The sequence below is a fragment of the Callospermophilus lateralis genome, chromosome 4 (assembly GCF_048772815.1).
Source record: "Callospermophilus lateralis isolate mCalLat2 chromosome 4, mCalLat2.hap1, whole genome shotgun sequence".
In the NCBI taxonomy this organism is placed as follows: Eukaryota; Metazoa; Chordata; class Mammalia; order Rodentia; family Sciuridae; genus Callospermophilus; species Callospermophilus lateralis.
Window position 1 is genome coordinate 115,393,260 of NC_135308.1, and position 16,850 is coordinate 115,410,109.

At 36.3% G+C, this 16,850-nt stretch overlaps 1 protein-coding gene across 1 annotated transcript; it reads right to left on the reverse strand.

The window, feature by feature from the left end:
* Nucleotides 1–410: 410 nt before the first annotated feature.
* Nucleotides 411–8,763, reverse strand: Avpr1a (arginine vasopressin receptor 1A). The gene is made up of 2 exons (XM_076854811.1): nucleotides 7,466–8,763; nucleotides 411–5,097 (listed from the first exon to the last, which is right to left on the reverse strand). The coding sequence occupies exons 1-2, from the start codon at nucleotides 8,436–8,438 to the stop codon at nucleotides 4,814–4,816; spliced, it is 1,257 nt and encodes a 418-aa protein (XP_076710926.1). The 5' UTR covers nucleotides 8,439–8,763; the 3' UTR covers nucleotides 411–4,813.
* Between the last annotated feature and the right edge of the window lie 8,087 nt (nucleotides 8,764–16,850).

Consider the following 16,850-nt stretch of genomic DNA (forward strand, 5'->3'; position numbering starts at 1 on the left):
TTAGACAATTTAAGTTGAAAGCTAATGTAATTTAAAATTATTAACTCACAGGGAAAAGGATTCTAATTTTAAAAACTCTAAAATGAGGATATTCTTGATTTTTGGATCCCCCTGATTTCTTGCCAATTTCAATAAATAAAAGAATGGAGATGACATCTTAAGGGCTGGGGAGCACATATGGCCTCTGCTAAATCTGATTATTGATTTTTTTTCTCAACTGTAATTTATTGAATATAGTTTTAAAGTTCCTCTTAGTCTTGCTACAGTCAACTTGAATAAACACAAACATTTTGGTGCTCAGATAAAAACCTATCACTGTGTACCAATTATAAAACACGTCTTTTTCTTTTTTCAAAATCGTCATAATTAATTTGCAATATATTTCATTGTTAAACTAAGTTGTAAAAGAATTATTTAAAACAATTCTGAAATTAATTTTTATTTATTGGAGCCAATACATGATAAAATTAAGGAATAATACATTTGTTATTACAATATAGTACAAGTCACTGTAAAGTAAGTCACTTTTTTTTTGTCAAGCACAGATATTAAATGTAAGCACAAAACATTTCAACATTCAAAACTAGCAACTTTCTTACAGGAATAAGGGACATTATCACAGAATAAAAGTCAGAAATCTCATGATATAAAAACAATTACACTTGTGTATGGAAATGCTATTTTATATTAATAATAATTCTGATACTATCATTTTCTCTTAATTCTTCTGAATTTGTTAATTTGACCCAAGAACACAAAAATATTTAATTCATTCTATGATACTTTGTTTTTATTTTTTATTTACAACATAAATCAACATAAAAAAGATACATTTGTGTACATATATTACGTAATTTTTTTTAAAAAAAGGACTGGCAAATTTTGTCTCTGGTAGAACACTGGCTTAGCATGTGTGAGGACCTGGGTTAGATACTGAACACCACACACACAAAAAAAACCAAAATTAAACACCAACATAAAAACAATGGCATTTGATTTTTAGCTCTAATAACATATGTTTTTGATGCTGGCATACTACAGATCGTATGCATATTGTTATTTATAATAATTTCGTGTATCTAAAATTGTGCTAGAATAAAATTCTTTAAATACCTGTGTGTACAAAGGAACCACACAATTTGTGATTCAACCCATGTAGATTGTCCTGGAAAATAGCTTTCGACTGCAGAGTCTTTAAATTTTGACTCAAATTGTCTAAGGTCAAATTCTAGTCAAGGATCATTTTGTAATATTTATTGTGCTTTGTTACTCATGATTCCAGATGTTGCACTGAGTGTCAGGGAGTGGGGCAAGGAAACAGCTGCTGCTTCTGCATATTTGGAATGGCATCCCAGAGGCCCTGCCTGGGGTTTGTTCTTAATACCGCTACTGTCTCCAGTAGGAGGATCCACAAGGCCCCCGTTAATAGGAGAAGTAACAGAAACCTGAAGGATTAGGCTCAGTTTCTTCCTAGATGACACCTAATTATGCTTTAGGTAGAGTCAACCTTGAAGGCCATAATTTAAAGCTCCTGGTGCCCAAATAAATTACAAAATTATATATTTTAGGGTATGAAAACCAAAACTTTAACCAAATCGGATTACTTTATGCAATAACAGTTGAAAGTTGTGGTTTCTTAATCATCAGAGGTCGCCCAGTCTAGGAACTCAAAAGTTTGGGATGGTACTGCGCTTTGTTAAAAAATTTGATTTTTTTCCTCTATAACCACACCCTTCGTTCAGTCATGGTATAAGGCTCCTTTGATGGTGTTAGAAACTCTGTAGGTCAAGTATAATTAACCCAAGAATTTTACTAATTTCCTTTGCAGTTATGTCCTAAATGGACTTTCAAAATAAAAACCAAGGAGTTTACATTTTAAAAGACATGCTCCCAAGTCAACCTATTAAGTACTGAATGTAAACTTTAAAATGTTTCTTTTTCATCAATTAATGTATATCAAATGTGTAATAGACCCTATCAATCACTTTCCTGATGCCTATATAAATAAGTTAATAATGTATACTTGCAGGGACTTCCCACAGATTACCGTACAAAATAAAATAAGGTGACACATGCATTTATTCTTGACTATAAGCCTCCATTTGGTATAATGTTTCAGGTCTTTGGTGGAGAAGAGGAAAACTTCCCTTCCCAGAACACTTTCAGCTCACTGCCTAATTTCCTTTCTTCTGAAACAGATAGGCAGGATAATTATTCCAATCTGGATAATTGTTTTGAATTATATGAATGCCATTTCTGGGTATATAACATTAAGAAGGTGTGGCACTAAACAGCTGCTTTTCTTCCTAAACCACAGAGATGATGACCATATATTTGCATATTGAAGAATAAGCAAGCAGGTCTTCTTGTGTCTCTCCAGACCATTTCCCACTGTCTAATCTCCTGATGCATTTAAAAAGAGAAAACACAGGTGAGAAGATTGATACGCACCTTATTTGAGAGATGCTTCCAGAAATAGGGTCAAATGGAATTGTTTTACTTGGTGGTACATATCAACATTTTGAAACAGACCCTACTACAAGAGCCAAAAGGTTGTTTTTTTACAAATGGATTTTAAAAAAGTGTAATCATCTTTGTTCCACTCTAAAAGACTTTAGTTTTTGAACTATCAAAGAAAAAATTTTAATGTGGCTATCCACCGTACAAGAGAGAGTTACAACTATGCTGCTCTAATCCGAGTAATAAAGTAGTGATTAATATAGCCGAGGGCGTATGTTGAAGAGATATAGGCCCTTTAAGAGAAATATTTGTTACTTTCATTCAAGGTGATTTCTTTTTTGTTTTACTTGTTAATTAATTAATTTTTTGGTGCTGGGGATTGAGGCGGGCATTGTGCATGCTGTATAAGTGCTGCATCACTGAGCTACCTTCCCAGACCCCCTTTGTTATTTTTTAAAAAAAGAACTCTAAAGGGATAATCTCGACAGAGTATATTTTTATGCATTGTTCGGATACATTTTTTAGGCCCTTCAATGCAGGGAGTCTAAGGGCTGAGAATTTAGAAAGATAGGAGAATGAAAAGGAGTGAAGTAGTTCATGCCAGGTTACAGCAGTGCCATCCAGTCCATGGTCTCTTATCTACAAAGTTAAAAAAAGAAATCCAGTAATACTATTAAAAGTAACTATTACATCTTCTAAGAGATGCAAAATATTTATTAATGAATGTATCCTCAAATCAGTGCATGATCTCTAAGAAGCAGTCAGACAAAAGAGCTAGAAAAAAAAAACAGTAATGAAAAATGCAATACCAATGGCCAAGGAGTGTTGCAATTTATCTCTATTTAGAATTGAACCAAACTGATCTTCTTGGCTGGCTTTGCTTTACCTGCATTCAAAGGAAAGCAAGTTCTATCCTTACATTGGAAAACTTTAGCCATGCAGAAGTCTGGCTTAGTGGCTGCTGGCAATGCCTTCCAATGAATCAGCAGATCTATATTTAAATTTTAGGATTTTATATCCCAGATGTAAAACCAACTAATTTTGGTTAATAAAAAATAAGCAAGAATAAAGAACTATGAAATTCTGAATACCTCGAGAGTATTAAAAAAAAAAAAAAACAACAAAACACCTGTAGTATAAGTATAGCATTTTACAGGGTGTGAAGCTATTTCACACATTTGATTTTATTTAATTCTCAAAGGAACCCTGTGAGGTATTATCAATGCCATTGTACAGCCAAGGAGACAGAGGCATGATGTGTTTTTAAATAACATACATTTAATAATAAAGGAATACAGATGAGGAGTAGAGCAGTTAGTTCTCTTTCCATCTGTATCCCAACCTTTACCCCCACCCCTAACCTCTTCTCTATTCAGAAACTGTTAGGTGCATGGGAGATTGGAAGGAAAGAACAGACCTTTGTAATTAAACATAGTGGGAGGCACTTTATATCCTGAGTAACTCTCTAGCAGACTCGTATTTATGGATACGGACTCACCAAACATGAAGATAACATCAGGTTAATATTCAGTATAGCACAGACACTTTATAACACTGTCAAACAACGTTCTAGATAAAGTCTACAGCCTACTTTACTATGAAATTTGGCATTCCTCATACATATTCTGACTTGAAAACAATCTTACAGCAGGAGGAAAAAGATACTTTCAGCTTGTCCACAACTTTTTCTCTGTCAACATCCTAGTAATTAATAATTTTCAGAGCCATTAAGAGGTGAGGAACATAAAGGAAGGCACTGCCAGTTATCAAGTTATCATTTTGAAACTCAGAGTGGTTTATATCTCCTAACAGAACTTTCTCCTTTTCACTCAGAACTGGCTACCTCCTGCTCAATAAGCCCTGGCCCAAAAACCTCTCCAAGGCCTCATCTCCAGGACCCCATTTGGGGCTGAATTTTATGATGTATAAATTGATTTTTTTATGGAATCATGATTCTCTGAAGTCTCCCCTAAATGATGAGCCCACTTTGTTCAGAAATTCTATGACTTTTAAACCAATCAAATCTTACATATGTCAGAAATTAAAAGAAACCCATAGTAAAAATACAGTCAGGTTGGTTACGTTTTGTCCTTTAAAAACATAACTTCTCTTATTTCTGGAAATCAGGCCCACAGATTTTAGTATGGTGTGTTTTCACTAACTTTCTGTAAAAAATAATTCATGGTTTTGAGTCCTAGCAATGTGTAAAATACAACTAGAAACAAAAGTCTTGTACCCAACCAGTTGATTTTTGCTTATCTCACGTAAGCCTGTTTGTCCTCATGATTTCTAGATGGATTCAGTGATGGACTAAAAAGTCAATTACAAGAGCCAGGTAGCATGAACTTGGGGTTCAGGTTGGAACAGGAATAAATTTGATGGACTTGGAAGATTTAGGTGAGTCCTTCCATGTACCGGTACTATTTGTTGGGCTTCGGTTGTTAGAATAAGAAGTCTGTCTTCTGCTCATACTGTCGGTATCTTTGTTGAATTTTTGCTTCATGTGGTGGCAGCATGGAAAGCTTTGGACACAGTCTTGCAGGAGATGGCCACTAAAAAACATGTATATCCAGGGATTGCAGCAACTATTCAAGGAAGCCAGTAATGCCGTGATGGTGGTGGAAGGGTTTTCTGAATCTGTATGAAAAATATAAAAAGAGATTATTTCAATAGTCAAAGCAAGAAATTAAGCATCAGATAAACTCATTTTTCTATTGATTAAGGAGGAAAGACATGTTAGGGGTTAGTATAGAAAGTGACATTTATCAGTCAGGGAACTGGGTAGTATTTAGAAATGGCTTGATTATAAAATATTTTTGTAAGTAAAATGCCTCAAAACTAATGCAAAAAATTTAAAACCACTACTAAAATATTAAATAGGATAAATGGGAATTTCAAGATGATAAAGCTATAAAATAATTCATTAAAATATTTTTGTACTTTATACTACCATGAGTATGTACTAATAGACACAGCATTCACACAATAGCTACAATTTGAATAAATTTCAAGTCAACAATAACGTATACCAAATTGTATTCTTCCTAATAATTCAAGTAACATTATGACATTATAAGACCATGTTTAGTAGTTTAAAGTTTTACATATTGAATATATTCTTGTAATGTAAAAACAATATATGAGAGAATAGTTTAAATATATCCTCGAAGAATGCAAGCTTTATAGTTATTTTTTAATGGATAATTAGAATTTTCATTCGATTTTTTAAAAGAAAATCATCTTTTTGGCTCAATTAAATTATATTAAGAATAGTTGAATTAAAAAATTTCAATAGGCTTCTGAAGCACTTTATATTAATTAGCAGTGGTAAATTACATGAACATTAGGAGCTTTCACAGAGATACAACTGTACTGATAATATACTTTTTTTCTAAAAATAAGAATAATTAGTAAGCACAGACTTTCCCTAGATTGGCATATACAAACTTGGGTCTTCCTGCTGTTCTATTGCCAAAATAAGTTACAGATTAGTTGATAACTTTCTGCTAGATGCTGCTATTGGAGATGATCATGAACCATGGCTGACTGTATTTAAAAAGAGTAAAAATCACCAACAAATCTATGCATTAGTGAAAAATTATTTTAGTAATTGTGTATAAATCTCAATAAAGCAATAATTACACATCAGGTTAAATTTGGCAATATTAGAGGCTTCTGAGACTAAGCAAAACAGGAAATGGTAAATAAAAGTTAAGTGTGTTGTATTTTTCATTATTGGTGGTTAGAAATATTTATTTAAATTAAATTTACACGCAAATGTTTTATTTGCATATAAGACTCACAAAATATATCATATATACTTCCTACCTCAATCCTTAAAAAACAGATGGCTCCACCCAATGCCTATATCATGACTTCAGTTGTTATAAGAAATATTTCTGTAATATGTTTGGTTTCAAAAAGTATCTTTTCCTTTTTAAAAGAAAACATTTTTCAATATGCCAAACTAAATAATGTTCCTTTTGGGAAATCCTGATGAAACCAATCTCTCTAGTTTGTGAAGGAATTAAAATCAAACATGCCAGTAGGTGTAGGGAACACTGTCAGAAAATCATTGCAACTTTGTGGAGTAAATAGCTGTATGGTCAAATTAGTGCTGAAAGACTAAAAAATATGTCTAACAAATTAAGTTATTAATAATCCTACTTTGAAATACCAGGAAACAGAAAGTAATTAAGTTAGAAAAAGTTTTAAAGATTATGTCAAGGAAAAGAACATGAACTAATTGCCAACTTAGAATTCTTGACTTCTTAAGAATCTTTTACTAGCTTTCTCCAAAAAAAAAAAAAAAAAAAAAAAAAAAAGTTTATCTTTGCCCTTACAGAATTTCTATAAAAGTTTTATATTAATTGTGATACTTTTCATGATCTAACGAAAAACAGTTGTGGTCCTAAAAATGCTTTCCTGAATCCAATAGCCTTGAAAGCAGGATGTGTACACAGCCGTTAGTGATTTGGCAAAAAGTCATTGTTCTGTTTTGAAGTTAGTGGGTGACTAGGACACAGTTCCTGAATTTGTGATCTTAATATCATCATTGCACGCTACAAATGCTGATTCCTTGGCCTCATTGTGGAGATATCGAATTATAGTGTCTAGAGTGGAGACCCTAGGAATTGGCATTTTTTCCTTGTGTTTAATTTTATATTTATTTGAAGGACTGTTTTTTTTTATATGCTCCAACAGTAGGTACGCAGGTTCATGTCTCACTTTTTTTTTTTTTTTTAGTTTCACATAATTTTCACATGTCATTAGAAAGTCATTCTTCCTCTAAAATTTTTTTTAGATTTTGTATTTTTGACAATTTCCCCCAAGATGTAATTTTTGTGCATGCCGAAGTTTAAGGACTACTGAGAGGACAGTATGGAAAGAAATACTTTCCCTCTCTCCCCTCCCCTCCCTCTCTCTCTTTCCCTCTCTCCGTCTCTATCTCACACACACACACACAGACACACACACCACGGGCCTCCACTGTGTCAGCACCTACCGGTCCAGATGAACTTTTCATCCCAGACCGACCACATCTGGATGATGAAGAAAGGAGCCCAGCAGAGGATGTAAGCCGTCACAATCACAAAAGTCATCTTGACGGTGCGAATCTTGGCGCGGGAAATGGTCTTCACGCTGCTGACACAGGGCGCTACCAGAATCCCCTTATGGAGGGCGTCCTCCGCGCCGCTTGCGCCCTTGCTCTGGCGCGACGCGGTCTTTCCGCGGATGTTGCGCCAGATGTGGTAGCAGATGAAGCCGTAGCAGGTACCTAAGATGACCACGGGTGCCACGAAGATGCCGCTTGTCATCCAGGTCACATAGGCTCGGGTGCCCCAGGGTTGGATGAAGGTGGCCCAGCAGTCTTGAGCTTTGGTAACATTGTTCACCTCGATCATGGAGAAGATGAAGTACTGTGGGGTGCTCAGCACGAAGCTCAGTACCCAAGAGGCGGCGATCATGAAGCGCGAGCGGCGTGCCGGCTGCTGCAGGGTCTTGAGCGGGTGGCACACGGCAATGTAGCGGTCTGCGGTCATTACTACCAGCATGTAAGCCGACGCGAACATGGCGAACACCTGCAGGTGTTTCACCACGCGACACAGCCAGTCGGGTCCGCGGAAACGGTAGGTTATGTCCCAGCACAGCTGCGGCAACACCTGGAAGAAGGCGACAGCTAGGTCGGCCAGGCTGAGGTGTCGGATGAAGAGGTGCATGCGGGACGTCTTGCGCGGTGTGCGGTGTAGCGCCAGAAGCACGCTGCTGTTGCCTAGCACGGCCACCACGAAAGTCACCGCCAGCACCGCGATCTCCAGCTTGGCCAGTTCCTCATTGCGCCGGTCTCCCGGGGGACTTCCGCCACCTTCCCCAAGCGCATCTGCTTCCTGGCTCGTGTTGGCACTGTCGGCAGCCAGAGGCCACCAGGAACTGGAGTTGCCCAGCGGTCCCGCGCCGGCGCCTCTGGAGAAACGCATGCTGTCTATACAGCGCTTTTGAGACCCGGGGCAGCGCAGGGAGCTCCTTTCTCACCTCGGGGGACTTGGGTTCTTTTTTCCAAGGGCGCTGTCCTTTCCAAACTCCGGGCTCACGGGGCTCTTCAATCCTCCCGCACGCTAGCACTTGTCCACTGAGTAGCTCTGGGTCCGGTGCTGCAGCCCCTCTCCCTGCTCTGCCTTTCCCCAACTCCCGTCAAGCTGTAAAGGTGCGCTCCGAGCTTCTGAAAGCGCTGAGCCCAGAACTCAATGATTAATGCAGAGGTTGATTCCCCGGGACGCGCTTCCTCTCGCCCTAGTGGCTGGAGACTGTTCTTGCCTCACTCCAACTTCCCTCCTTTCGTTGGCGATTTGTCCTCTTTGCATCATTGCTGCAGGGGTGGGGCTGGGAGACCCGAGGATCCTTCGATTTCATAGGCGGAATCGAGGCGATCTCTCTCGTTCAAAAACTTGGAGAACCGGATGGGGTCTTGCCTTTTCGTTTCCTCAAGCTTCTTTCACCGGCCACCTGAAACCCACATTTGATTTCCGCAGGCGAGTAAGCGCTGTACCTGGAAATCTCAGGTCTATGCAACCACGCGCTGGCTCGAGCACCTGAACTTGGCGCTAAACCCCACGTCCTCCAGTCGGAGTTTTTTTTCGGCTCACTGATCTTATCCCTAGGCAGCTAGTCTGGCTAATTTTATTCCCGAGGCAGTTTTGCTCCCGCCTCCCCACTTCTCTCTGGTAATAACCTTGTGACTTAAAGGATGCATTCTTCTCAATGGGACTTGGTGCCCGCTGTTACTGTCTTGGTTTGCGGGAGGGAAGGACACAGTCATTAGTAGTGAAGGGAAAGGAGCATCTTCTGATTTTCCAGCTTCAGTGTAGGACTTGGGGCCTAGGGAGTTTTCTCTAAGCTAGATTCCAGAGAGTTTCTCTGGGAAAGCCGGATTCCCATTGAGGGGATGGCGGAAATTGGGCTGCTGTAGTCCATGGAGACTTCATTTGTTTAATACTGGATCCTGCAGACTTCTCTGTTTTCTTCTGAAGGCTAAAGAACAGCTGCCAATCAACATCCACCCTGGCAGTGCTGTCCAGGGCAGAGGAGAGAAAAACCTCCAGGCTTCCGTTCTCAGGGGTGAGAAAGAGGAAATTTCGAAGCAGAAAACAAGCTCTGGGGAAAAAGACAGAAAACACCACCTACTTGTATTAGTTACTCTGGACAACTATTGCTCTGCTGAGGGGGTAGGAGAGAGAGGACCCAGAGGTAGAAATACACATACCTTCAGCTGTTTTAGCTTTGGTGAAGGTATGTTAGGAAAGACAGCAAGGGGGAGCTGTTTCCGGCTATTTTCACAAGAAGGAAAAAGAAGAAACACTTTAATGGGGTGATTTACTATGTAGATTCATGAACATGATAGTCGTAGAACGTTTGTGTGTTGTGGCTGTAGTATACATTTGATTGTCTCAGAAAAATTTCACCATTTGTGAAATGCAGGCAGATAAATGAAAATATTTTTATTCTCAGTCATAATTCTACTTTGCTATCTGCTTCTTGCAGGCAGACTCCCTAGGGTTGTCACATAAAGAGTGCTGGACTCGATATGGGAAGTCCTGTTTCATTGTGGTTATTAAGCCTGGGACCATGCATCTTAAAAATGGTAATAAAATTATCTGCCATTCTTACTTATATGGCTACTTGGAGAATCTAATGAGACACTATTCTGTGTGGGAATATGCTGTGAAGACAAAAATTTGTGTTGCATGGGTTTATTTTCTCCAAGATATCCAGGAAGCAAAAAAATTAAAGAGATTTAGGAATGCTTATAAGTAAAAGAATTCCAGAGCACTTGTTTGGAAATTATTTTTCAAGCAATCAGGTTATAGTCATTGACTCAGAGACATGACCTTCTTTTAAGTCACAAATTACTTTATTAGTTCTCCTTATGAAAAATAATGTGGACTGACTCTAGGTCCCTGGGTGTTGCAAAAGAGGTTCGTTACCCAGAGCCTCTCAATTTTATAGGTCTTGGGCCTATGCATGTGAATTTTAGGTTACATGGGTGAGGGGAATCTGCATTCCTGAGTCACCAAAGTTCTTTAGGTGTTCTTAGTCCAGACAGATGGTGTGTGGCCTCTCAGAAAATCATGTATCTGTGTCAGGCAGTCTTACCCAATAACTAAACTATATAGAAATACCTGGTTTATGACAATAACTAGGTTACATCAGTGGATCCAATTGGAAGATATTATTATTAAGAGATAACAGTATCAATTACTCATATATGTGTACATGGGTGTGTATTCTAATGTATGTATGTATTTATGCATGTATCACTCTGTTGGGTGTCATCAGGTCTAAAAATCAGGAAAAAAAAAAGTGTTGCAAATTCCAGAACCAGATCTTCTTTCAATTCATATGGTTAAAAATATTATCTTAATTTTACTGGTTCCATATTAAAATGAAAGCAAGACTATCAAAATACAGATTTGCTATTCATGCACTTCACTGAACTTGCTGTGAAAGTTCCCCAGGTTAAAAGAATTGTGATGTTAAAATGTGAAAAGAACACAATCAATATTTTCTATGTCTTCTTGTGCTTTTTTTTTTTAGCCTAGTTGGCATTTACTCTGTATTTTTTGTATTATGAAGACTTTTTTTCTCTTACTTTCCATGGATGTCAGTTAATATATTTTGAGGATTAGATGATGAAATTATGCATACGTATCCTGGAGTAATCATCGTTTCATTTGCTGGTCTTTCTTTCTCCATTTTATAATTCCAGATATTTAAGAAGAATTTCAACTAATAGAAACAGCTACCTTTACTTATGGCTGTGTGACTGTTTGAATCTTTGAGCTTCAGTTTTCTCATGTGTAAAATCTTAGTGATAAAATATAATGCAGTTACTGCAAGGATTATATAAAAGTTTAAGGTTTTGGCATTCCATGAGTGTTGAAAATATTAATTTCTTTTTAAAAAATATTGTCTATATGAATATATATTAACTGCTATTTTGCCATTGAAGTTTTTCCTTCTAGTTAAAGCAGCATATCCCCAACTTTCTTAAGTGTAATAGAAAATATAGGTAGATTTTCAATGAAAAAGAGTCCCATGTTCAAATACAGGGAAGCAGGCTGTTTATTTGCATCCCAGTCCTGTTCTGGAAACTTGTTCATGAAAAGGATTTGAAAAAACTTCAGAAAAGAAGACTATTGAATGTTGTTTATTAATGTACCCCAAAGTTAATTGTGGAAAACCTCCATCTTTTTATTTTCTCCATGGAACAGGGATGAACATATCATAGGACATGGGACATGGTTTGAGTAGCACCAAGTAAAGAGACTTGGTGTCTGCAATGATTGAGAATCACCTCCGGACTTAGTCAAGTCAGGAAATTGGAGGTTTGGGCCCCATTTAACCTGCTCTCCCACAGGCAGGGAAGCCCAATGTCAATAAGTTACAATTAGTCTATCAAATTACTTTCTGGACTTTTCACAGATACTATTCAATATATCATATTTCTTCTCCTTAAACTCTCAGTTTTCTTTTCTGTCTTTACTTAGAAAAAAGAAGAAACTAGGCATTCTACATTATCTACATATCCATTCTACATCTAGAGCTCACAATGACCCCTTTCCCTTTAATTTATATTAATGCCACTATTGTTACAAGCCTGTAGTATGGTATTGATATTATTACTTCTAGTAAATGAATGAATACTTGTTGTACCTCTCTGTCCTGGGTCTTGAGCTGCCTACATAGAAGGATATAATAGTGGCTATTGTTTATGAAGCACAATGTTTCAGGCACAGTCATACATGCCTTACAAATATTATTTCACTTAATCCTCCCAATGATACTGTGAAGGGTATAGTGTTATTATTTCAGAGGCAGAGAGAGTGTAACTAGCCAGCCTCAGGTGAAACAGCTGGCCAGTGATAGAAGCAGAATTTGAACAAAAGCAGCTGTCTCCAGCAGCATTTGTAATGTCAGCCAGTGCACTGTACTGCTGTCTGTAAGCCTCATGCTCCTAGATCTCAGACTTGTATAGACCACATGATTGGCCATTTTCTGTTCCATCTATATATAATACCTTCTTCATTAAGACTAGGGGATCTTCTGGGATTTGCATTGCTTCTTTCATATCTTTGGTTTGCTCTTTGCCAAGCCAATTATAGGGCAACAATAGTTGAAGTAGTAATGAGAATAACAGATAATACAAACATTTACTAACATTGATTAAATTTCATGAGCTAAGTACCTTGAATTCATTATTTCAATTAATCTTTAATACTTAAAATTGTGTGTAGGGATGCAGGGTATAGTTATATTTAATTTCACTTTACAGAATAAAACAATTTTGCAGAGGTTAAATTGCAAGCCTCCATTGACTAAGGGGGTCTCACATGTAGGTCCATTTGAAATGAACTTGGTTATAACTGCTATGTTCCAGTGCCTTCCATGCACATCATAAACACACCCAACACACCTTTGCAGAATTCATTAATAAGTATTGTAATGGAAACTTCCTTCTGAGTGTTGAATGAATGTAAGATTCATAAAGTGCTTAGTGACTGGATAAATTAACAAAGAATTTTTGAAGAGCTGTCTTTGAGCACCTAAATTCCATCGTATATTTCTGAAGGAGAGGATCATCATTTATATTTGGAAAGGATTTAAATAATTCTGGTTATCTTTCTGCATTGAGAATCCTGGACTGATAAATTTATTTGATTTAAAAAAGTATCCACTGAATGAGCTTTTTTTTTTTTTTTTAAAGGAAAACACACACACACACACACACACACACACACACACACACACACTGAATCCCAAACATGCTGCAAGTCAAGCAGGGGAAAACATCAGATCTTCATTATAGCACTATTCATTCCAGAGGGTAAAATTAAAAAGGAAAACTGTGTTAAGTCTATTTATGGAGCTTTATTTTCTTATGTGATCAAGCTGGCTTGCATGTTGAAGTGCGGAGCTATGACATTAAAGGGAGGCTACCATATTCAACAAAATTTAAATATTGATGTTGATGAAAAGTTACAATCTCTTCACTTGTATAAAACAAACAAAAAATCATTCGTAAGTTACAATTACAATATTAGTAGAAAAATCACTCCAAAGGAAAAGATTTCCAAAATTAGTGTTCTTGCATCATATGTTTAGAAAATCCACTTGCATGTAAAATTATGATTGGCTTATTTCAAGTTTTTAAAATTCTAAATGCTTGATTTTATGACTTTTGCCCCTAATAAGTTAATATTCATTTAGATTTTCTTCATTCTCATAAAATGTGATTGCTATTCTGTCTAGAATTTGATAATCATCAGAACTCATTGTTTTAGCCCACTGGTGAATTGGACTCTACCTCTGAGCACTCATTAACTCTTTTTTTAGAAAAGAAAGATTTTCATTGACCAAAAGGTGCTAACATCAGGATTGAGGGTACTATCATAATGGTTTGTTTGTTTGTCTGTTGTGAATACTATTTTTGTAACAAACAAATATTTGTGAGCTTTTTTACTTCTCATTTTCTTCTGTGTTTAGGTTGGACTGGAGGTAGTTTACAATAAATGAATTCTATTTCTGTTCTTTATCCCACTTCTACTCTCTGATCAGCCAGCTCACACTTTACAGATGCTACTAGGTTCCCAAAGCCTATTATGGAAAGGGTTGCATTTTTTTCTGTTAATGTTTTCAATAATAATTACACATTTATAACTAATTTATCCCTGCATGAAGCAGGCATGCCGCTTGAGAAAAGGTTAAATTCATTTGAACTGCAACTTCAATGTATGTTTGAGAATCTCTAAGATTTAATTTCTCTAAATATATTTAGAATATGGATGTGAAATAGAATAGGTTTGAAGTATTGAAGGCTTTACCTCAGTATTCTCAAACAAACGTTTCCTTGAAAACATTCTTTGATTGTCTGTAAGTCAAAAGGAAAAAAAAAACAACACTAAAGATAGCATCATTATAATTGCCTAAGTACTTCAAATCAAATGAGTAGGTTGTACTTCTTATTCATTCCTACCCTGCACACACTAATAAAAAGGATGAATTAGCATGTACCTAGTGGTCAAAGAAGATTTACACTTTCCAGAATCTCTGTATTTGAATAGCCAGTCCATCTCCCCTAGAACCTCCAATGTGAATACCCATGTTTATAACAGCCAAAGTCATAATAGTCAAACTGTGGAATCAGCCTAAGTGTCTGTCAACAGACGAATGGATTAAAAATGTGGTATATATGGGCTGGGGATGTGGCTCAAGCGGTTGCGCGCTCGCCTGGCATGCGTGTGGCCCGGGTTCAATCCTCAGCACCACATACAAACAAAGATGTTGTGTCTGCCAAAAACTAAAAAATTAATATTAAAATTCTTTCTCTTTAAAAAAGTGTGATATATATATATCACATTATATGTATGTAGATATATATATATATCATATATATATATATATGATATATATATAATAGAGTTTTATTCAGCCAAAGGAAAATGAGATTACCCCATATGCAGGAAAATGGATAGAACCAGAGACCATTATGTCAAGTGAAATAAGCCAAACCCAGAAAATCAAGGGTCATATGTTTTCTCTCAGGTGTGGAAGCTAAAGAGGAAAAAGAAAAAGAAACGTGTGGGTGATCACATGAAAAGCAAAGGGAGATCCGTAGAAGCAAAGAATGAGGGTGTGGGAGAAAGGGAGAGAGAGGAAGTGCTGAGGGGTGGATATTGGCCAAATTACATTGTTATTTTATGTGTACATTCTGTAGGTAACAACAAATCCCACTGTTATGTACAACTATAATACACCAATAAAAAAAAAAATGTGAGGGGGTGGGGGGACTCTCCAAAGGAGATCCCAGCTTGGCTAACATATTGATTTTGGCCTTGTAAGGCCCTAGGCAGAGAACCCAGTTGGCTAATGCCAGACTTCTGACCTTTAGAACTCTGAACTTTTATGTAGCATTAAATCATTATATTTGTAGTTATTTGTCTTTCAGTAGTAAAAAATTAAAACTTGTAAGAAACTTGTGGGAAACTTTGGTAATTAAGCATGATTATTAAAAATGAAGAAAATCATTTAAAAAGGAAAGAAAACTATAGTTTCCAAATTAGTTAAAGGCAGAAATAGAACACAGTAAACTGCATCAAACCAACATAAGTCTGGGAAGGAGGAAGAATGCATAAAGCAAACTTAGGAGCTACAAAAAGAAACACATCAATGCTAAAAGAATGTAAGAATATTCTTATATTCTCTTAGCTTGTGACAGACTAAGTAGAAAAAAATAGGAATAAAAAAGATGAAAGAATAAGTTTAATAGCTATATCTAATTCATATGCCCTATCAAATTTGTACTTTAAGAACAAAGAATACACCCTTTTTCATACTCTTATGTAATAACAAAAATAAAAATAGTCCATAACTCACTCTCTGATTAATACACATTTAAACCAGAAATTATTAAAAGAACCAGGAAGCCAAGTATGCTAACCAACAGGATATTGGGGGCGGTGGGTACTGGGGATTAAACCCAGAGTTGCTTACCACTGAGTTACATCCACAACTCTTTTTATTTTCAATTTTGAGATAGGATCTCGCTAAGTTGCTTAGGGCCTCACTAAATTGCTGAGGCTGGAAAATGGATAAACTTGCAATTCTCCTGCCTTAGCCTTTGAGCCTCTGGATTTATAGGCGTATACCACTGTGTCTGGTCCAACCAGATTTAAAACAAAGTAAAACTGAACAACTAAAAATGTCTTTGCAATCAAGACTTGAGTCACAGGAAATTCATATAAAGCCATAGAACATCTAAGAAATATTATTATATATTGCATTGTTGTATTACACATAGTTGGCACTATTATTTTATAGATATTCTGCCAGTGTGTATTCTGCTATGTTCACATATTTATGTACATGCATATAATTACAGAAATGTTCAGAAGATCATTTATAACATTAAATATTTATCTTAATCAGCAAGAATGGAAAATCAATGAATTAAAGTTTAAACATGCTATGTTATAAGAAATGATGTAAATATAAAGACAGTAGAAATGTGAACTTGGAAAAAGCAGGAAGTAATAGTAGATTAGAATAAAAAAAAGAGTATAATAGTCAAACCCAAGCATTATCTTTTATTGAGGGAGAAGAGATAAAATAGACAAACTTTGGAACCTAAATTAAAAAAAAAAAGAAAAATGAGAACAAGAAAAATCAAAGTAATATGGATACTTAGGAAACCAAAGGAATCATAAGAATTTCTAAAACATGTACAGATTTTCAAAGGTCTGCACATTTGAAAACCTGGATAAATTGAATAATCCTAAGGAAAATATAATTAATCACATGGATACCTTTAGAGAGAGAAAATACAAGAAGACCAA